The sequence below is a fragment of the Anopheles arabiensis genome, chromosome 2 (assembly GCF_016920715.1).
Source record: "Anopheles arabiensis isolate DONGOLA chromosome 2, AaraD3, whole genome shotgun sequence".
Classification (NCBI taxonomy): domain Eukaryota; kingdom Metazoa; phylum Arthropoda; class Insecta; order Diptera; family Culicidae; genus Anopheles; species Anopheles arabiensis.
This window is the reverse complement of record NC_053517.1, coordinates 66,064,377-66,087,756: the sequence shown is the minus strand read 5'-3', so window position 1 is coordinate 66,087,756 and position 23,380 is coordinate 66,064,377. Positions and strand designations below refer to the sequence as shown.

The following is a 23,380-nucleotide window of genomic DNA, read 5'->3' as shown; positions in this document are numbered from 1 at the left end:
TATCGGACGGCCTGTCAAATTTTTGTATGGTTACGTCGGACGACGAAATCGCACGTCCGACGTTATCTGTCAAATCCCATATAAATCTTGTCCGATAAAATCGTATTGAATGAGGGCGGTGGCAACGCTTTTTCGCATGCGATTTTATCGGACGGCCTGTCAAATTTTTGTATGGTAACGTCGGACGACGAAATCGCACGTCCGACGTTATCTGTCAAATCCCATATGAATCGCGTCCGATAAAATCGCATCCGATGAGCGTTGCCACCGCCCTGAGCGCTGCCACGGGCCTCAAAGTGGGTTTATTATACAGGTGGGTTTATCCCAAGGTGTTTTGAAATGGCAAGGTGAAGTTGTTCAGAGCAAAATGACATTTCTCGTCATGACATAACTCGTGTTGTCGAATAAGTGTGTACTTAACCTAAACCTAAACCTTCAATTTGCCTGTATTATGGAATAGTTGGTGAATGTATAAGTTTTTTCGGGGGATATTGATAACTATTACAAGATTGGATCCATAGAAACCCGTTGTTTCGTTTATTACATGAACTTGAGCTTCATCGCAGTTTAATTCTTTAACGTACACCGAAGTGTGTCATGAACAGGTAAGCAAACCATTTGTCCATACATTTAATCATCACTTAACACTTTAAGCGGCGCGATATCAAGCTTTGTATCAAACGCTCAGTGATTCTCTTGAGAACGAATAAGGTAGGAAAGAAAGAACGAGAACGACTTGTGTTACTCCGCTTATGGCAATGAAACAAATGTGTGAGTACAGTCGCACGAGAAATTGTTGTTCGCATCTCTCTTTTTTGTTGTGCGCTACGTGCTCACTCGAAAAACTGTGACGTCAGGCCAGCGGTCAAAGAATTAAGCTGTATAATGGGGACACCAGTATGATAAACCCAAAGCGAAGCAAAGATCGACCAGAAGAATTATACGCACTGTCGAAGCAATTATATCGCGATCCGCCCACTCGAATTGATAGCTGCTGGTAGACGTTTGGCGAGGAGGTGAAAACATTCCTCGAACGAACGAACCGTTAAAGCTGTTCAAATGCGAAATTGTCGAACCGATGGTCACCTTCGATACAGACTATGAGCCCTTTGTGCAAAGCATTAATAAGAACTACAAACTGACGCTTCCGGATCTAGTTAGAGTGAGACAGCTCGTATTGATCGCGGGCAGTGACAATATCAAAAATTCTCTATCGATTTCATCTAGCCGCAAGAAATTACACCAGGACCCACCCTCTTGTTCACTGCTACGCCTTTGCTCATCAGAAGAGAAGCAACGAGAGGAGCGATATCCCGAAATGGTGATGAGCCACAGCCCACAGAGCAGTCGTCGGAACGTCGACAAAAATGTCTGCCTAAAAAACTCTACCTCCTTTTCGAGTCATGTTTTGCCGTATTCCACAATGGTAAGTGTTACGTGCATCGTCAATCCGTACGTATTTTACGTCCATGGCGAACAGCACATTGAAACAATTGACAGAATCGTCAATTTTTATCGGCAGGACGCGCAAGCATACGAAGGGAAATTGCAATCTGGCTCCGGTTAACAGAAAGTAGTGGTAGGCTTTATGTGATGCGTTCCAAGAGTACCACCAACTGGTATTGGTGGTTGGTACTTGAACTACTTTTTTCCCGAGTTACCCGAAAAATGCCTTCCAGGGACATTCGCGTAACTGGGAGTTTCGCGCAACTCGAATATCAAAAATATGATCATCTTCTTCTTCTTTGGCTCAACAACCGATGCCGGTCAAGGCCTGCCTGTACCACTTGTGGGCTTGGCTTTCAGTGACTAATTGATTCCCCCCTCCCCCATAGCAGGATCCTACGTATGGCGGCGCGGTCTATTTGGGGATTTAAACCATGACGGGCAAGTTGTTAAGTCGTACGAGTTGACGACTGTACTACGAGACCGGCTCAAAGGTCTGAAGGTCTAAAGTCATACATACTGAAAAACGCCCAAATATGATCATAGAAACACATATATCATCTTTCATTAGAAAAAATTCAGAAAAAGCACCAATAAAATATGATCGTAAGACTCCACAGCTTAACTCGGAGCGCAACATAACAACTGACAGCTGCTAATCGCTTCAGAAAACGCTTCTTTGCTGGTAGCATGTTTTGAATATCCTTAGTAGGTTGCTCATAGCTCGTAGAAAAGCTATCAACCTCCCGCTGCGCAAAGCGATCGAAAACTTCTCAAAATCAAACTGCAAACATATTTCACAGCCCATGGCTGTGGAATATTTCGCATTCAAAATTGTTGCAAATTTATAATTTATAATTGAAAGAGTAGTGGAATCCTTTAATGGCTCGAGCAACAGTCGTAGTAGCAACTACGACTTGGTGATGTTCCCTTAACTTTGCCACCAGCTCCTTCAATGATTGTGAGCAATCCTCGTCAATCCATTCTCGGATACTAGCAATCTCACGTTGTGAAAGCTTTTTCGTATTCGGTGTCGTTCGTTTTGTCGCCTCAATTACACCGGTTTCTCGGTACTTCTTTACGATGCCGTGTACCGTAGAATGCCTCAAGTGCAGCATTTCGGCAATTTCTTTCATATTCTTGCCTTGGTTGTAGGCTCGAACAATGCGTTCGCGGTCTTCGTTAAATGTTATTTTTTTAATGACCCCACGTTCCATTTTGTAATGCTGCATGTAAAAAGCACGAATATTAGTAGAAAACAAGGACTATACTTACAATCAGAGAATAATTACCTTTTATTAGAATTTTAGCACCCGACAAAAAGGAAACAGCTTTCAAACGTAAACAAACAGTTTACTATGCTCTTCCTTTCAGAAATCCAACGGTAGCGGCACAAGATTCGATCGTAATGGCATATGATTCGACCATAGTGGAACGCGATTCGACTGTAGTGGAACGCGATTTAACCATGGTTGCGCGCATTCGATCGTAGTGGCATGCGATTCGAAGCAGGCGGTTTGCGATTCGATGCAAATGGCACAAGATTCGAACGTAGATGGAAACAGGTGTATCTTCTAGGACGTGAATTATTATGATTAAAGTTAGAAGAGTTTGTATTTTGTGTGGTGCTATTGTGTTGCGGTTGCCCAAAATTATTTATTCCTGAATGATTAATACTACTGTTAATAGTGTCACAGCGTAATCTACTATTATTGTTGAATTCTACATGATTTCCAAATCCATTTTGCGTGGTTTGGCTATTTAAATTGTATCGTTATCGGTGTTTGGGCATATATTTGTTAATATAGTATTGTTGGCATTTGTTTCAAACATGTGCAAGTGGTTCAATCTTTGCTCAACTTTTCGGATATGTTCGAGTTGTATTACTTCCTCCTGGAGATATTCTAAAAGCTCATCAAAACCAAGATGTTTATTAGTTCTGGCAAGCGTTTGTAATTCCGGATTTCTCAATCCTGCCAAAAAGTGTATTTTTAGATTTTTTTGAGCATAATAATCTTCTGTATTTGCTGCATCATTGCTGATAATACACTCTTTTAGCTTCATTGCCCTTTCTTTCTAGTTCGAGAAAGGTTCATTGACTTCTTGCCGCAACATCTCGACTTGCTAGAAAATGGCTTCCAAGCTAAACTTATCACTGAACACTTTAATCAGATTCGCTTTTACGTTGGCCCAATTGTCATCCTTAATACGGTTAAAGTAACTAGCCGCATTTCCCTTCATTTTGAACATCACCGTTCGTATCAAATCTTCTTCCGATTCTCCTTGCGGAATGTGATTCGCAAAATACTCAATTTGGTATAAAAAATCGTCCAGATCTTTTGCCGCTCCGTGATATTCCGGAATGCATAGCATTGCCTTTCAATCGGAAACTCATAAGCCATATTTGAATTCGTACCGTTTAAAGCTCTTTCAATTTCGACACTTTGGTTAAACAACTCTGCTTTGAGGATCTGGAGGCGTTCCTTGTAGCTGTATTGGCGATTTATACAAGATTCACTAATTGCTGTTGAATTTAAATTTTGTGTTGGTTCGAATACACAAATTTCCGACCACAAAATACCGCCTATAAAATATTCTTGCTGATCCTTCAGGATCCCCTTGTCCCGCACGTCGAAGAGATAGTCGGAAACTATCAAAGAGGATTCCGAAACGGAAAATCAACCACTGATCAGATCTTCACCATGCGGCAGATCTTGCAGAAGATGGCTGAATACAGACACAACACATATCATACCATCATTGACTTCAAAGCCGCATATGATAGTATAGCCAGGGTAAAACTGTATGACGCTATGAGCTCTTTTGGAATCCCGGCCAAACTGATAAGGCTAGTTAGAATGACTATGACCAACGTCACATGCCTGGTGAGGGTGGATGCAAAACTCTCAGGACCTTTTGCTACCACCAAAGGGTTGCGCCAGGGGGACAGGCTTGCCTGTCTCCTATTCAACCTGACACTAGAGAGGGCCATCCGCGACTCGAGGGTGGAGACTACGGGAACCATCTTCTATAAGTCAACCCAGATCCTGGCATACGCTGATGATATAGACATCATTGGTCTGCGGCTCTCCTATGTAGCAGAAGCCTACCAAGGGATCGAGCAGGTGGCAGGGAACCTCGGATTGCAGATAAACGAGGCAAAGACCAAACTGATGGTGGCAACATCAGCGGGCCTACCAATAAATAATCAGAATTAACGTATGCGTGATATACAGATAGGTGAAAGCACTTTTGAAGTCGTCCCAGAACTCACCTATCTGGGGTCAAAGGTCAGCAACGACAACAGTATGGAAGCTGAGTTGCGCGCAAGGATGCTGGCTGCCAACCGGTCATTCTACAGCCTGAAAAAGCAGTTCACCTCAAAGAACCTGTCGCGACGGACGAAGCTGGAAGTTTATAGTACTTATATAGTACTGGTACTCACATACGCCTATGAGACATGGACACTGTCCAAATCAAACGAAACCCTCTTAGCCGCGTTCGAGAGGAAGATGCTCAGGAAGATACTTGGCCCCGTATGTGTGGAAGGACAATGGAGGAGCCGCTATAATGACGAGCTATACGAGATGTACGGCGACCTCACTGTCGTACAGCGTATCAAGCTCGCCAGGCTCCGGTGGGCTGGCCATGTTGTACGCATGGAAACGGACGACCCAGCCCGTTAAGTCTTTTTAGGCCGTCCACAAGGACAGAGGAGGCGTGGTAGGCCCAAATTGAGGGTGCAAGATGGCGTGGAGGCGTCCGCCATTAAGGCCGGGACAACGGTCTGGAAGACGAAGGCGCGAGACCGTGAGCGGTGTCGGACACTCCTGAGGCAGGCCAAGACCGCAAAGCGGTTGTAGCGCCGGATAAGTAAGCAATTCGGTTCTAGAGCTCGAGCAGTACAGACAAGTAGATGCAGAGTGCTCAGCAAAATAAAAAAAAAACTAAAGACAAGTGTGCGTTAAAAATACTAGCGTGTGGCAGACCGGCACCATGTCGGCAACGGGACAATCCAGCATTAAGCTGGACCTTTCTCATGTCCCAAACAAGCCAACAACTAATGAAGTGATTGACTTCATAACCGGAAAACTTGGAATTTCGATGATACAGGTGAACAGAATTCACCTCCGGACGTCGTCCGTTTCATGTCACGTAGACATCAAGGAGCAAAGTATTGCCTTGGACATCGTAGAAAAGAACGATGGCAAACACACTATTCAGTGTAAAGGTGTGGAATATCCCATACCAATTACTATGAACGATGGGTCAACGATCGTGAAGATTCACGACGCTTCAGCGCAAGATACAAACACACACATTAAAAATCACATGCAGAGATACGGAGACGTTATCTGCGTTACCGAAGGTGTGTGGAGCGACGCCTTCGCATGTGCCGGTATTCCGAACGGATATCGCTACGTTAGGATCTTATATCCATATCAACGGTGAAACAACTCTCGCTACCCATAGAGGACAGCAGCACACATGTCGCAAATGCGATCATCCCGTACACCACGGAATGACCTGTTTGAGCAACAGAAAGCTCAACAGCCAAAAAACAAACCTAATGGATAGGCTAAAATCGTACGCAAACGTAACGACGAGTGGGAACCAACAGAAACAAAATGCACTAAATATAACCGGCCAGAGCATGGATTACGTTCGACGAAATCCGTTTCGGCGCTCAGTACAAAATCAATTATGTTCATTTAAACACACATTTACACCCTCCAGATTCAAGTGTTCAAATACAAAATACAGCATGTCTTTGCTTACCCATATGTGTCACTTCTCCGTTTATATCAAGCACTTGAAATCTTGCCGGAGCTTCTATGAACCCTGTTACCGGCAACCGAAAAAACATCATATTCCAGGCAACCGGGCTACACGGGTAATCAGCGACTATGAAGGCTTATAATTTGTTAATGCGTAATGGAATATCGACGCAATATACTGAAGATAATTTAATACACTTATACAGTTTCAATACCTGTGTATAGATTGATTCAGCTCGCTATCGTTTTTACTACGCATGCGGCGAGGTTCTGACTAGGCATGGGCTAATTGTGCGAGACCTATGCCGCACACTCAGTTCACTCAAGTGTGCGGCTGACCACCGCACGCGAAAAAGTGTACGGGTAGGTCTACCGCACGCATAAGGAATGACTTCGGTTGTGACTGATTGAACGAAAAAAAAAACATTAATTTTAGTCGACTGTGTTCAACAGTCAAATAAAAAATCGATCACACTCTGAGCGAGAAAGAATACGCAAATTGTTAGCGTATTTAGTTGGGTCAGTCGCACTAAAAGAACTCCTGTCCAAGACTGACAAGGAACGAGAAATACACTCATACCCGTTGGGTCAGTCGCACACTGCCGCACGCGTGTTCAGTTTGGTCAGTCGCACACACAGCTGCACAAAAAGAACTTCTGTCGCACACTGCCGCACAAAAAGAACTTCTGGCGCACACTGCCGCACGCGTGTTCAGTTCGTTCATTCGCACACAGCTGCACAAAAAGAACTTCTGTCGCACACTGCCGCACGTTTGCTCAGTTCGTTCATTCGCACTCAGCCGCACAAAAAGAACTTCTGGCGCACACTGCCGCACGCGTGTTCAGTTGGGTCAGTCGCACACAGCCGCACAAAAATAACTCACACTGACTACGCTAGTAATATGCTCGTTCTCTCTGCGCTGTCGGATCAGTCGCACACAGTCATACAAGGAACTGCTACCGCACACTGTCCTGATGAAACACAGGGTTTGATGTCTTTTTGGTTGTTTCTTCATTTTTTGGATTTATCTCACATTTTATTGCATGCTTCCTAAATTATTTTGGACTCATTCCTCAATTTAATATTTGTTTCTCATATAATTTTGCATTCGTTTTGTGATTTATTCTTACCATCCCAGTTGTTTTGAAACAAATAATTGAACAAATTGTATGAAACGTTAAATAATCGTGATCCATAAACCCTGTAATAGGAGACAAAATTGGTATCAATAGCATCTTCTTCCTTCTCATTTTCTGCTGATTGTTTTTTTACGTAGCACCAGACATTCTTAGCGTGGGGAACTGTGTGGTATTGATATGTATCGAATGTAAGAGCAAGGAGGGAAAAACGTACACTAGGTATTTGCTAGTTGAATGATTTGAAATGTGGATCATTTTTTTAAGTTGCATGGTCGATGTGAGATTTATAAATCTGTAGACAAACAGAGACCGAACTGTCATGTGTAGGCATTAAACGTCAAATGACACATATGTACATACCTTTGCATTTATACAAATGTCAAAAAGATGTGAACTGTCAACAAAAATAATAAAGAAGTCAATTCACGCTGAACTGTTAACAGAAAAACACGTGAATCTGTGTCTGCTGTCCTTACGTCCTTATGTCCCTACGTTCAGCTCGCCTCCTACATCTCAGAAGTGGGATACGATAACTAGATAAAATTCCACGCAGTTTCTGTATTCGTGATTGTGTTTGGAAGCCTGCGGTTCGAAATGCCAACGAAAGAGGAAATGCTGTGCGCGCTCGAGTACGCCAAGGTAAATGTACCACCGACTGCTACAATTTCACAATTACGTGAATTGTACAATGCAAACTTTGGAAATATCGATGAACCAGGCGTGTTAAGCGATGTTCCGCGGATATTGAAACCCCGAAAGCAGAAGGCAATTTAGCATTGCCAACCGAGCTGGTCAATGCTGAGAACAATGGCGCCGCCATTTTGCGTAGTGCTGTAAGGCATGCTGAGAACAATGCGGTATCGCATGATTCAACTTTAGTCGGAACCCTAGAAAACGTCACACATTTGGTTCCAAACCCAATAAACACCGCTCCAAGTGTACATGAAGAGATAAAACTTCTTAAGAAAAAACTCGAAATACTTGAACTAAAGCAGCGAATTAGTCTCCTCGAAGCTCCGGTTGTTACACATACAACGCAACAACCGTTATTCATCAAGTTCAATGAATTTGTCGATGTATTCAGCGGTGATAAAAGAGAGCATGTTGAGCGATGGTTCAAGGAACTTGAGCGTGCATTTCTTCCCTATCGCATGGATGATACTATGAAGTTCCACAGTACACGCCAATTGCTTACCGGTACTGCTGCTTTGTTTGCTAAATCCCTAGACGTTACAACATATCATGAGTTGAAAAACCATCTGATACAAAATTTCGGCACAACCACATCTTTAAAGAGTGTATACAAGCAACTGAGAGGACGACGACTTGCACGAAACGAACCCGTCATAAGGTATATTTTGGACATGCAAGCTATGGCATGCGATGTACCCATCCCAGAAATGGATTTAATTAATATTATCATCGATGGAATCGGTGATCCCATCAACGAGGCATGGATTAGATTTTCTGCAAAATCTATGGGCGATTTAAAACAACTGCTGAAAAGATATGAGGAGATTCGTCCACGTAATGCTGCCACACCATCATCATCAGGGTCCATCTGCCAGCCGTTAGGATCATCAAGCAACCAACAAAGTGAAGTAAGATGCTACAACTGTTCGAAATTCGGGCATTATAAAAGTTCCTGCCCAATGCCGCGTAGACCACCAGGATCGTGCTTCAAATGTCACCAAGCTGGACACGCTGCTCGTAATTGCCCGAACAACATAATCATTCCATCGGCAGCAGCTCATCACTCAGTTCAGGATAACGTACAGCAGGAAACATTTAATACGGATCTAGAAGAATTTCAACAGGTGAGTGTTGCCTTCAAAGATCAAAAGGTCAGAGTAGTGTGATGACATGCATACGTTCTCTTCTCGATACAGGAAGCCCAGTGAGCTTTATAGATTCTGCTGTACTGCCCAAAACTCTTTTGCAACCACCTTCAATTTCACTATATCAGGGACTCGGAAACCAGAGATTAGTCGTCTGTGGTGAGGTGTTATGCCAAGTCAAGTTTCAGAAGAATCAATTAGAACATCCATTTATTATCCTACCCAGTGAAAGTATTGCTTGGCCGATGATCATAGGTCGTGATCTATTAAAAAAATGTAATATTTTTCTTTGTCAACGCAATTTAAACAATGAATTCAATAAAGAAAATCTCACTCTTAACAGCGATGTATGCATGTCTTCACCTGCTCGCAGTATTTCGTTGGCTCAATATACACTAGAATCAATACCGACTAAGCTAGAAAGACTATGTCCTGAAGAGTATCATGACAGTCAAAGTGAGGCATTTGCAGAAATTTGTGCTATTGATTTACCTGACGTGAATGAAGTGGAAGAATTAAAAATAGGCAAACATATTAGTAGCGATGAAAATACTGCTCTATTAAGTTCCATTCATCAAAATTACATTAATTACCCGCCTGATAAAATCATTTCACCCGATCATAGAATGAAAATCAGTCTTATTCATGATATGCCTCTATATACAAAACCTCGCCGATTGTCTTACGGAGAACGGAATCAAGTACGAGGAATAGTAAATGATCTTTTAGAAAAAAAAATTATTCGTCCCAGTAATTCGCCATATGCCTCGGCACTTGTTTTAGTTAGAAAGAAGAACGGAGAAATCCGTATGTGTATTGATTACAGACCTCTTAATAAAATTACGATCCGAGATAATTTCCCCCTGCCGTTGATCGAGACATGTCTAGAGCATTTGAGTAATAAACGAGTTTTTTCTCTGCTGGATCTAAAAGCGGCTTTCACCAAGTAAAAATGCACGAGGATTCCACCAAGTATACTTCCTTTGTGACTCCTGATGGTCAGTATGAGTATCTTAAAATGCCTTTCGGATTGAAAAATGCTCCTTCTGAGTTTCAACGTTTCATCAACACGATACTCCGGGAATTTATCGAAGCAGATAAACTAGTTGTATATCTAGACGATATTATAATTGCTTCAACGGATTTTAAGTCCCATTTGAACACACTTAGTGCCGTCCTTAGAAAAATACGACATAACGGATTGGAGCTTCGACTAGACAAATGTCAGTTTGCTCAACAAGAACTGGATTACTTGGGGTATAGAGCAAATTCATGTGGAATACGCCCTAGCGATAGGCATTTAACGGCTATAAAAAATTATCCTATGCCAACAAATACCAAACAAGTACGAAGGTGCTTGGGACTTTTCTCCTATTTTCGCAAATTTGTCCCTTCCTTTTCCAACATAGCAAAACCCTTGACCAATTTATTGCAAAATGATAAGCGTTTTGAGTTTGATTCATCATGTGAAGAAGCATTCTGTTCGCTACGTGACAAACTTATACAGTCTCCTGTCTTGGCAATTTTTGATCCGAAGCGTGAAACGGAACTACACTGCGATGCCAGTTCTTCTGGTTTTGGAGCAGTTCTATTACAAAAACAAGATGATGGAAAATTCCATCCTCTAGCTTTTTTCTCTAAAAACACAACAAAAGATGAAGCTAAGCTTCACAGTTATGAATTGGAAACGCTTTCTATTATATACGCATTAAAACGATTTCACGTTTATGTCCACGGAATTCCGATAAAAATCATCACAGACTGTAATTCACTTGTAGAAACCCTTAAAAATCGTAATTCCTCTGCAAAAATTGCTCGATGGTCGCTTTTTCTCGAAAATTATGAATACTCCATCCAACATCGTTCTGGTGCTTCAATGTGTCATGTCGATGCCCTGAGCAGACTGCAAGCTAGTTGTGCTGTTCATGAAATTGATTTAGATTTTCAATTTCAATTAGCTCAAGCGAGAGATCGTGCTATTGAACAGATGAAGTCCAAGTTGGAGCTAGGAGCTGTTGATGGTTATACGTTGCAAGATGGATTAGTGTATCGAGAATCTCCAACCAAGGGACTTCAACTGTATGTGCCTCATGAGATGATAGATAACATCATTCGACATACCCATGAAAAGATCGGCCACTTAGCAGTAGATAAGACATGTGACAAAATAAGCAATCATTACTGGTTTCCTTGTATGAAGCCTCGAGTGGAACATTTTATAAGAAATTGCTTGAAATGTATTGTATATTCCGCCCCTCCCCGCATCAATAATAGAAATCTGCATAGCATCCCCAAGGAAGGAACACCATTTGATACACTTCATATTGACCATTTGGGTCCCTTGCCATCAGTGAGGTCGCAGAGAAAGTATATTTTGGTGGTCATCGACGCTTTTACAAAATTTACTAAAATTTATGCTACTCGCTCTACAAATGCTCAAGAAGTCTGTAACATTCTCAATCAATATATGTCTTATTACAGTTGTCCGAAGCGAATTATTACCGATCGAGCAACATGCTTTACTTCCAATCTTTTTGAAAATTTTCTTGAAAATAATGGCATTAAACACGTCTTAAATGCAACATGTTCACCTCAAGCGAATGGACAGGTCGAACGAGTTAACCGCATTCTTCGCCCAATTCTTAGTAAACTCTCAAATAGTCCTGATCATTCTGATTGGAGTTCACATTTACGCGCAGCCGAATATGCATTGAATAATACCAAACACGCATCTACAAATTTTGCCCCTTCTATTCTCCTCTTTGGCGTCGAACAAAGAAGTCATGATGTTGATGAATTGACCGAGTTTCTTGATGAGAAAAAATATACCGATATAGCTCGAGACCTAGCTGAAAATCGTAATAAAGCATCAGAAAATATAAAAAGATCTCAGGAAATCAATGAAACCTACTTCCGTAAAAACCACAAACCCGCTCTCGAATTCGAAATAGGTGATTTTGTTGTAATAAGAAACGTTGACACCACCGTGAACCAAAACAAAAAGTTGATTCCAAAATTTAAAGGGCCATATATTGTACATAAGATTTTACCTAACGATCGCTATGTTATTAAGGATATAGAAGGTTGTCAGATAACCCAAATTCCATACGATGGAGTTTTAGAAGCTAATAAATTAAGAAAATGGATAGAACCTTCCGAGGTTATTGAGACCAACGAAACTTAACAGCAACATTCACTTAAAATTAGATTTAATTGAGGGCAATTAAATACTCAGGATAGCCGAGTTGTAGACAAACAGAGACCGAACTGTCATGTGTAGGCATTAAACGTCAAATGACACATATGTACATACCTTTGCATTTATACAAATGTCAAAAAGATGTGAACTGTCAACAAAAATAATAAAGAAGTCAATTCACGCTGAACTGTTAACAGAAAAACACGTGAATCTGTGTCTGCTGTCCTTACGTCCTTATGTCCCTACGTTCAGCTCGCCTCCTACAAATCGATGATTTTAATCTTGAAATATTCACCACATGCAAAATCAAAAAATCTCCAAATCTTTATATTCTTTTGCTTTTTATCATTTAAAAAAATATGCCAATTCAAAATGCAATACATGTCACACATTACAATTTCAATTAGCGAGCTTAAACTGTACCATCCCACGATTTTTTATTCGAACACCATTACTAGTGAGGCATGCTTTTCGCACACTAAGTTGATAAGTGCAATATGTATATAAAAGAACGTCAAGTATTCGGAAAGTGGCTTACCCATTATGAATGAGTCCCTCGTTTGTTGGTGTTGTATGAATAATATTGCAGTAGGTAACAAAGTGAAATAGTATTGAAGTGCGTTTCCGGTATCAGAGTTTTAGCTTCGCATTGTCGTTGCGATTCCTATTTTGGTTGTGTATCGAATCAGTCGCATTAAAGGAAAGTACCCAGTTTGAAAATTCATAACGCGTGAATACTTTTTCTGTGGAAGAATCGGCAGGGATAACCTGATAACTATTTAAAGGTAAGTTGCTTTATTATTTTTAACTTTTAACAAGATGAGAAAAAATGACAAATCGTCATTTATTCTTTTTTTTTATTTCATACAAAAATCCTAGTTCAGTGGTCGAGAAAGTACGGCAATCCGTTTACGATTTTTGCCAGCATTTTCACTCCTTAACAGCCCCTTTCTATTGTAGGAGTATTCAAAATCTCCCACAGTTTCACGCCTTCATCTGAAAATCCGGTTTGGAAATTTACTGACATTTGTATAGAATTTAGCTGTCTATGGCGTCAAGTTAACCGACGTTTTTTTCTAGTTCAGTGGTCAGCAAACTTTGTGGCGAAAAGAGCCAAATTCTATGAAAATGTTGGTAGATTTCGATATGAAGAGCCAAATTTGAAAACCAAGCATACAATTGAGTTAACCACTGTCCTCATTTGGACCTTCCTACCACAAATGACATTCAAAGCCAAAACTATTCAATGTTTTGGTCACACCAGTGACAACTATGATCGACTGACTTTTCATGATGACTGAGTAACTTTTAATCGAAGTAATAGATTTAATTATTATGGTAAAATTTACATCATCAATTAAAAATAATGATCTACAATTTATCAATAATTAAAGTTTCCTCAAAATACCAAAGCACAGTGATAGTATTTATTTTATTTGAATAATATTGCTATAATTATAATTTACAACAATTGCTGACGGGACTGGAACTATACCAAAACGTTCTTTAATTAAAAAAAAACTGTTCGTTTTAGCAGTCATACTGTTAAAGTCATTTAGGCTATTAGATAATTGAACAAATATTTAAAATTTAATTTTTGATTAATGTTGTAATATGTTTTAGTTAAGATGGCTTCTAATGTCGCTACGTCCAGCTCGATTTGGGATCATTTTACAAGGAACGGAACAAAAGCAAAATGTCGTTACTGCTACAACGAAATAGCATTTACGAAAGGATCTACCTCCAACCTAAAGCGTCATATGAAAGCAAAACATCCATCAATATCACTTGAAAGGCAACATCTCGCATCAACTACATCACCATCAACACAAAATAGTGAAGCTGGTCCATCGTGCAGTTCGCGCCCTCCTAATTTAATTTCAAATTTTTTAAAACAACCCATGAATAGTGAAACAAAACGTAAATTAGATATCATGCTTTTAAAATTAATTTGTAAAGATTGCCTCCCATTGTCAATAGTAGAGAGCGAAGCATTCAAAACATTTGTTGGTTGTTTGAATCAAAATTATGATTTGCCTACCCGTAAGAATGTATCAAATGCTCTATTACCCAGTATTTACAACGAAATATTGGTTAAAGTGCAAGGAGAAGTGAGAAATGCAACTTCTATAGCATTGACTACTGACGGTTGGACAAATGTAAATAATACAAGTTTTTTAGGTTTAACTGCACATTTTATAGATAATGATTACAAACTATGTTTGTGCCTTTTAGAATGTTCCGAGATATCACTATAACATAGTGGCCAAAATATAGCGGCTTGGATCAAGGAAGTTATAATTAAATACGAAATTCAGGACAAAATAGTTGGTATTGTAACCGATAATGCGGCCAACATGAAAAGCGCGGCTAGAGAATTAGAATTTAATCACGTTACATGTTTTGCCCATAGTTTACATTTAATTGTTAAAGATGCCATTAAAAAATCAATCATATCTACCGTTGATGAAGTTAAAAGGAAGGTTATGTATTTTAAGAAGAGTCCAAAAGCCACTTATGAATTAGCTGATACCCAGTCAAAATTTAATTTACCAAATTTAAAATTAAAGCAGGATGTTCCAACGCGATGGAATTCAACTTATGATATGCTAAACAGGTTTTATAAGAATAAAATAGCTATTGTTGCTAGTGCAGACAAATTAAACACCTTGGATCCTATTAAAATAGACTGGTCAATTTTAGAACATTCATTGAACGCTTTAAAAATATTCAATGTTGCTACTAACATGGTTTCAGCAGAAAAAATATTACTGTTTCTCACGTAGGCCTACTAAGTAAGATGATAATACGCAAATTAAACGAAACTGATTATACTATTCCGGAATTAGGCAATCTCGTGACACATCTTAAAGAAGGCGTAAAAAAACGTTTGGAAATTTATTCCAATAATCAAATGATAGCAAAATCTATGTTATTGGATCCTAGGATAAAAAAGCAAGGTTTCCATGACGAACCCTTAAAATATCGGGAAATATACGAACTTATTATACAAGAGTTGATTCCGTTTCAAACCCCCTCAATGAATGCACAAGAACCACACAATATAGACAATGAGGCAAACTTGTTACTTGGTGAGTTTATAACATGGGTTAATAACGCAGAATGCGAGATTGAAAACCCTATAGAATTAGACACATAGAAACATAGACATAAAAAATGATCCTTTGGAATGGTGGAGAATTCATAGTTCAAAATATCCGTCAATTTATGCACTTGCCAAAACAATTATTTGTATTCCGGGAACATCTGTACCATGTGAAAGATTATTTTCAAAAGCTGGACAGATTTATTCAGATAAGCGTTCTAGATTACATCCTAAAAAATTTAAAGAAATTATTTTTATTCAGCAAAATGTAGATAAATTTTAAAAAATTATTTAGTTTTTGGATTGAATTTAGGTAAGCCTAAGAATGAAATGAATTGTTAGTGTGTATGATATATTTTTTATAACTTTTCTCTTAAACTAAAAATTTATAAATTAGAATTGTAACACCATGGACTAAACATCTCAACAAATACATAAAAGTAAAGTTTTGTTCGAGCATCCGCATTATTTATTTAAAATAAAAGACAGTTCAAAATTTAATTCTTTGTGTGACCCACAGTGCGACTGACCTACCGCACGCGTTCAGTTCCTCATACTGAACGAACTACACCGCACGCGTTCACTGAAAAGAATCAAATTGCCCAAGCCTAGTTCTGACCGTTCCCTGAAATGAAATATTTGCTTAACCTTTTTCTGTACCGATGCTAATAAATGAGCAACAATCTATGCGGTGTTCTAGGTGAAGTACTGTAAATTCTCGTTATGTAAAATGATAATAATGCGTAATGCTGGTAGGTGTTCAATCAATATAACACCCCACATGGAGGTACCGTTCGTTCGCGATCTGCGCCGGCTGTCCTGGAAACCTGCTTCTAGTTCGGTTCCTGTTGGAACATGACTCCGTGGCTCGCTTGCCACCGTGTGTTTGTCTAGCACGTGTACATAGCTTAAGGTTATTTAAATGCATAATTTTTTTTTCTTTTGGCTCAACAACCGTTGTCGGTTAAGGCCTGTCTGTACCACTAGTCGGGTTGGTTTTCAGTGACTTTTGGATAACCCCCCATAGCAGGATAGTCAGTCCTACGTATGGCGGCACTGTCTATCTGGGGCTTGAACCCATGACGGCCATGTTGTCACGTTGTACGAGTTGACGACCACGAGACCGGCTTACATAATAAATATATATATATATATATATATATATATATATATATATATATATATATATATATATATATATATATATATATATATATATATATATATATATATATATATATATATATATATATATATATATACATATACATATAATCATATATGTATTTCAATATATATATATATATATATATATATATATATATATATACATCTTAAATGATTCCATTAAAATTCCTGAAATCTGCATTATGATACTTTGGAATCGCGAAAGATTACCAATTCGGCACAAATCCGCAGCCCAAAACCTCGGGGATTTCATCCCACATAATAGGGAACGAACGTAACCGTCAAAAGAGTTCATTTTATTCAAAAACTGGCCAGATTCAAAAAAACCGGTAAAATGAACATCGTTTAAAGGGTCGTGAGTGCCTTTTGCACTGAGCGCCGAAGCGGATTTCGTCGAACGTAATCCATGCTATGCCGAACAACTACGACGAATACAATCCCAGTGGAACAACCACCACAACCTCAACCGGGGACATCGGGACTGAAATTTATACCAATAAAACAAACTGATGCAATGACGAACGATAACAGCACCGTCACAGAGACAGCGGTTAATTTGGAAACCAATAAAGGGGTACAGGTCACGATCGCCTTCGGTGAAAAGACAAGCTGATAAAAAACTGACTGATTTTATAACGGTAGAATCGAAACGAGGGCGAACGAGGTATACGAAATCGGCTGAAGACAATATTATAAAAGGTAGGAGACAATCTCGATAAATTATAATTACTAACACAGCTGAAAAAAAAAAACGATTCGACACATCGCAAAGTAAAAGATAATTTCGAAATGGCCAACACCACTACACATTCAAACATAACAGAATTCAAAAAATCCTATCGTATAAGAAGTATCAATATCTGCAATATATCTAACAAAACCAAAACAGACGCTCTTATAGCTACAGTAAAAAAGCTAGATTTAGATATAATATGCATGCAAGAGGTCAATGATTCGTCATTGGAAATAATTCAAGGCTATGAATTAATAACAAACATAGATGAACGACAAAGAGGGACTGCAATAGCTTTGAAGCAAGACATTTCATTTACCCATGTAGAAAAAAAGTTTAGACGGGAGAATTATATCCCTGTGCTTTGGCAGAACAAAACTAATTAATATCTACGCACCATCTGGTAGCCAAAACAGAATACAAAGAGAACGTTTCTTTCAACAGTCGTTAGCATATCACCTAAGACATCCCGTTGAAAATATAATTATTGCAGGAGATTTCTACTGCATTATTGAAAAAAAAGATGCACTTGGAACCTCGAACTATAGCGCAGCATTACGTAATGCAATTAATAATTTGAATTTAGTAGATACTTGGATTTTGTTAAAAAACGGACCAGAATTTACTTACATTACTTCAAACTCTACTTCACGTATAGATAGGATCTATGTATCACGTAATCTAAAAGAAAATCTCCGCTTGGTTGACATTCACAGCGTTTCGTTTAGCGATCACCGTGCTTATGTCATACGATTAGCCCTGCCAAATAATAATCAACAAATAATAACAAGGCAAAAGCTATGGTCGTATAGGAAATATATTACAACACAAGAAATTCAAAACGAATTCAAAGAAAACTGGATAAGATGGACCAGGCAAAAAAAAACACTACGGAAACTGGTTAACATGGTGGATAAAATATGCAAAACCAAAAATCAAAAGTTTTTTCCTATGGAAAACTAAAATGCATTATAAAGAATATAATCAAACGCATGATAGGTTACAATCTAGATTAAATGAATCATATTCGAAGCTTGTAAATAATCCTGATGAAAAAATAACTAAAAATCGTATAAAAGCTGAAATGCTTACGCTACAAAGAAAAATGACACAAAACTTTATCAAAGAAAACAATAACTACATTGCAGGAGAACCAATGTGTACATTTCATCTATTTAAACGAAGGAAAAATCGTAATTTCATTAAAAAACGTTTAAAATCCGTTTAAATAGTCGAACATTAGAAAACAAAAAAGAGATACTCGACGCCATTCAGGAACAATTCAAGCTACTCTTTTCAGGCAACGATAATTGTTTAAATTCCCAATTATTCCCAGAAAAATATCTGAGGCATGTGTGCTCAATAATGATCTAACAAAAGATATTGAAATTGTAGAAATATTTCATACAATTCGAACAGCAACTAAAAATCGTAGTCCAGGATTAGATGGTTTATCATATGAGTTCTATGAAACATTTTTTGATATTATTCATAAGGAACTTAATCTTATAATCAATGAAGCTCTTGATAATGATATTCCACCCGAATTTGTTGAAGGAATAATTGTTTTAATACCAAAAAATAATAATACCTTCAAAATCGAAAATTGAAGGCCTATAACACTGCTCAACGCAGATTATATGATTTTTAGTCGAATTTTGAAATTCAGAATGAAAAATATCCTTGACACACACAATATCCTAACATCTTCTCAGAAATGTGGCAACGGAAAAAAACAATATTTTTCAGGCACTTCTCTCGATTAAAGATAGAATTATGAACCTCAAGGAAAAGAAAATAGCAGGAAAACTCATCTCTTTTGACATGAAAAAGGCATTTGATCGAGTCGACCATACATATTTGCATAACACCTTGACGGCAATTGGATTTAAAGAAAACTTTATAACGCTCATCAAAAAAATTTACTCAGTATCTACTTCAAGATTGTACATAAATGGATCCCTCCAAAGAAAACTTCATATAAAAAGATCGGTAAGGCAAGAAGACCCCATGGCAATGCATTTATTTATCTTGTATATACACCCGCTTCTATGCAAATTAGAAAACATATGCAACATTCAGAATGATTTAGTCAACTGTTATGCAGATGACATTTCTATTATCACAACGGATTTCAATAAAATATTCAACATAAAAAAAGCATTCGAGGAATACGAAACTGAGTCAGGAGCAAAGCTTAACACTAACAAATCCCTGGCAATGGACATAGGAGTAAAAACAGAAATAGAATCAAAATAAAATCAACACAGAAAGGATTGAAAACAGAGAAAAAATCAAAATCTTAGGGATTCTATTCACAAACTCATTTCGTTTGACGATGAAATTGAATTGGGAAGCGACAACACATAAGTTTGCTCAATTAGTAAGACAGAATGAGAGAGCTCAACATTCAGCAACGGGTCATACTAGCCAATACTTTCCTAACATCTAAATTGTGGTACATTGGATCAGTTATGACAATAAGCAAATACCATCTTGGGAGGCTTACATTCTATCTGGGAATATTATATGAATATATATATTTAATGTTAGGTGGATTTTCTGTTTGATTCAAGAAGCTTTTTGTAAATGGCATGTGTTGTTTTTCAATTAGGTGTCGGTTGATCAATAATGTTTTAAGTTTGAGTTCTGGTATTAGCAAGTTAAGACCTCCCTTGGCTTTGTTTAGAGCAAGTTGTTGCATTTTTACTCTTGGCCCTCCATTTGACCATATGGGTAAAGATAAAAACACAATAGTAAAGATAAAAACACAATAAACAAAAAAGATTATAAATTCAAGTACATCATTACTTCACAAATATCTTTCCAACTTTTATGATATCTAGGCATGTTTCTAGTATCAAGTAGCTATCGCTTACAGGTCCGAACTTAAGATCACAATACCCTACTCGCAAATTTCCGTTAAATGCCTTCTAATGGCCTTGTAATCGCCTGCGAATTGAAGGCGATCAGCAGTGCATTTAGCAGTAATTAAATGCCTTTGAAATATGCCAATGAAAAATTTCGCTTTGAATTTGAAATTTGAAATAGCAACTGTCAAAAGAAAACCTTACAAGCGTCTTCAGCACTGCACTGTTGTAGTGTTCCCAGATATGAGCGTAAGATTCGATAGCACGATTTACGTGTTATGTTTTCTGGCATTAAGCTATGAGCTATTTCACTTTATTAAAGATGGTTTGCATTATTCGGTTGTTAAAGACCAACACGTTGAAAGGTGTCTCAATATATCAAACTCATTTCGATAACTCTAATAAAAGGATAAATGAGATACATATTACTCCCATCCTGTTAATGAAGGGTGAACATAGTGTTACTATTATGTTTTTCAAAAAGGTATTGTTGTCACATAGCGCAACACAGGTACTGAACGACCTGTATTAAACCAGAAGGGTTAACGGACACGAAGCGCAATCCGATTAGGACCCGAAGTGACGAGGGAAAAGCTATAAAAAGAGCGCAGCATAAGATTTGCGCCCTTTTCAAACCACTCGCGGAATCTAGACAAATTTTTGGCAAACATAAATATATCGTTTCGGCAAGAAATTATTCCGCGTTGGTTTCATTTTCCTACAGGTATAATTTGAATTTTGCTTCACATAAATTTTGTTTACATTAATTATTGCCACAAAATATTAATTTAAAAAGAAATTAACACAGAAAAAAGATCATAAAAATCAGGATTTGAACACACGCTTTCTCGGTTCGAAAACAAAAGTGTTTTCACTGCTCTATTTGGCAGTTACATTAGTGAGGGTGTAAAACCAGTATACAAACAAGCTAAGATGGCGGCTAAGGCCTTAAATGCCATTTGAATGCCTTCAAAGCCGTTTGATGTTGGTAGGGTAGGTTCCCTCGCTCATGAGAAAGCGTATAGTTGCACTCAACCTTTCATGAGGATTTATTGCTTTACGCAATTGAGTTTCTTTGCGCGGAGTTATCGGAGTAACTTGCTCCAATAACCAAACATAATATCTTTCATCCATGCGTAGACAATTCAGCCAGTCGATCGGTTCAAGCCGTAGCTCCTCGATCAAATTGGTATGCGAAAATGTGATTCTGTTTTGGTATCATCGCTTCATCTACTTAGATCGTTTCTTTGTCGTTGAATTATCACAACAAAACGGCTTCCAAAATGTATCGTATTTTTGTTTCGCAAAGAATTCTTTTGTTTTTCTTTCACCAAATACCGCCGTTTCACATTTTGACTGCTTAATTCTCCTTTTTGGCTGAATCACCATCCCTAGCCGCAAAAGCTCTTTGCCAGAAAGCGTGTCACAGGAAGCGCAAGAAGACGAAGAAAGCATTCCTGTGGGTAATGAGGATAGCGATGATGGAGCTGATAGCTCTAGCAACGATGACCTCTTCAGCGACTTTAGTGAGGACAGCGAATGCAGTACCGACAGCTTGGATGGCAGAAATGTCCAGTTTAGGGACAAACTTAGGCGCTGGGCGCTTTCTTGCAACCTCATCCATTTTGCTGTAGGTTCTCTTCTTACCTTACTTAAAGAGGAAACAAGTTTTAAGTTGGCAAAGGATCCACGGACTCTTTTAAAAACAAAGAAAGCAACGTCCAATGTGATAGAAAACATCGGAGGGGGCGAGTTTTGGTACAACGGTGTTGCAAATTGTCTGACATCGTACTTCACGTAAGCAAATGTAGCTGCTTTTTTGCAATTCAATTTTTAACAACCCATTTTTAACCCACCCTTTTTAGGAACATTAAACCCAAAGCATCAACTTTTTGGTTGGATTTTGCTATGGACGGATTGCCCATCCATTAGAGCGGCCCTACACAATTGTGGCCGATTTTGATGCGAGTAACCAATGAGCCGGTCTCGTAGTACAGTCGTCAACTCGTACGACTTAACAACATGCCCGTCATGGGTTCAATCCCCAAATAGACCGCGCCGCCATACGTAGGACTGACTATCCTGCTATGGGGGGAATCAATTAGTCACTGAAAGCTAAACCCACAAGTGGGTACAGGCAGGCCTTGACCGACATCGGTTGTTGAGCCAAAGAAGAAGAAGAAGAAGAACCGATGTTCCGCAAGCACTAGTATTTGTTGTGGCTCTTTTTTGTGGAAAAACTAAACCAGCGAGCGCGGAAGATTATCTTCGGCAGCTGGTTACAGAGCTGAATCAGCTGCAGTCAACGGGTATAGCGTTGAGCGGAGTACAAGTCAAAATCCGTGTACGCGCCATCATCGCCGACACTCCAGCACGTGCTTTTATCAAAGGTAACTAACGACAGAACAAAGGCATCCTTTCTATCTTTTAATGTGGTATTGCTATTCACAGGCGTTATATCACACAACGGCTATGACTCATGCCTTAAATGCACAGAGCACTCTGTGTACGATGCAGTCACGCATCGGATGCACTTTTCCGGAGTTGATGCACCGAAGAGAATAGCCAAAGAGTTTAAGGAAGGGAAGTACAACCGTCATTGTAAAAATACCACCCCGCTCACTGCCTTAGACTATTTCGACATTATCGACGATGTTCCAACTACCGATCGACTGCATCTGATTGATCTTGGAGTAATGCGCTACCTGATGAGGTCGTGGAAAAAGGTACATTTGGACAACTAATGGAATCTGGAGGATATAGAATATATATCGAGCGTTATGGACAAGGTGAAGCTACCTTCAGAAGTACCACGAAAGCTACGCAGTATTCATTACTTAAAATTCTGGAAAGGTGCAGAATTTAAAAATTTCTTGCATTACCCCAGCATTGTTGCACTGAAGGATACTCTTCCAGAAGCAGCATATGAACACTTTAAATTATTTTTCTGCGCTATCACTATTTTTTCGTCCCCAGCCCATGAGCAACACTATGAGCTGGCACACGAAATGCTACTTAATTTTGTGCGTGATTATGCCACACTGTACGGGGAATGCTTTATCTCCAGCAATGTGCACAATTTA

The 23,380-nt window shown here is 38.8% G+C and overlaps 2 protein-coding genes across 2 annotated transcripts; both read left to right on the top strand.

The window, feature by feature from the left end:
- The first annotated feature begins 397 nt into the window (after positions 1 to 397).
- Positions 398 to 22,240, top strand: LOC120897103. The gene is made up of 3 exons (XM_040301717.1): positions 398 to 605; positions 21,693 to 22,094; positions 22,163 to 22,240. The coding sequence occupies exons 1-3, from the start codon at positions 598 to 600 to the stop codon at positions 22,227 to 22,229; spliced, it is 477 nt and encodes a 158-aa protein (XP_040157651.1). The 5' UTR covers positions 398 to 597; the 3' UTR covers positions 22,230 to 22,240.
- On the top strand, positions 8,666 to 9,284 carry LOC120897105. The gene is made up of 2 exons (XM_040301718.1): positions 8,666 to 9,180; positions 9,253 to 9,284. Exons 1-2 carry the CDS (start codon positions 8,728 to 8,730, stop codon positions 9,262 to 9,264), a joined length of 465 nt encoding a protein of 154 aa, XP_040157652.1. The 5' UTR covers positions 8,666 to 8,727; the 3' UTR covers positions 9,265 to 9,284.
- Positions 22,241 to 23,380: the final 1,140 nt, after the last annotated feature.

Bases quoted from the DNA above. Each gene is read 5' to 3' on its own strand.
- LOC120897103 (XM_040301717.1), top strand. The intron at 22,095-22,162 runs GTAAGCAAATGT...CACCCTTTTTAG, and splicing joins TGTCTGACATCGTACTTCAC to GAACATTAAACCCAAAGCAT.
- LOC120897105 (XM_040301718.1), top strand. From the start codon at position 8,728: ATGCAAGCTATGGCATGCGATGTACCCATCCCAGAAATGGATTTAATT.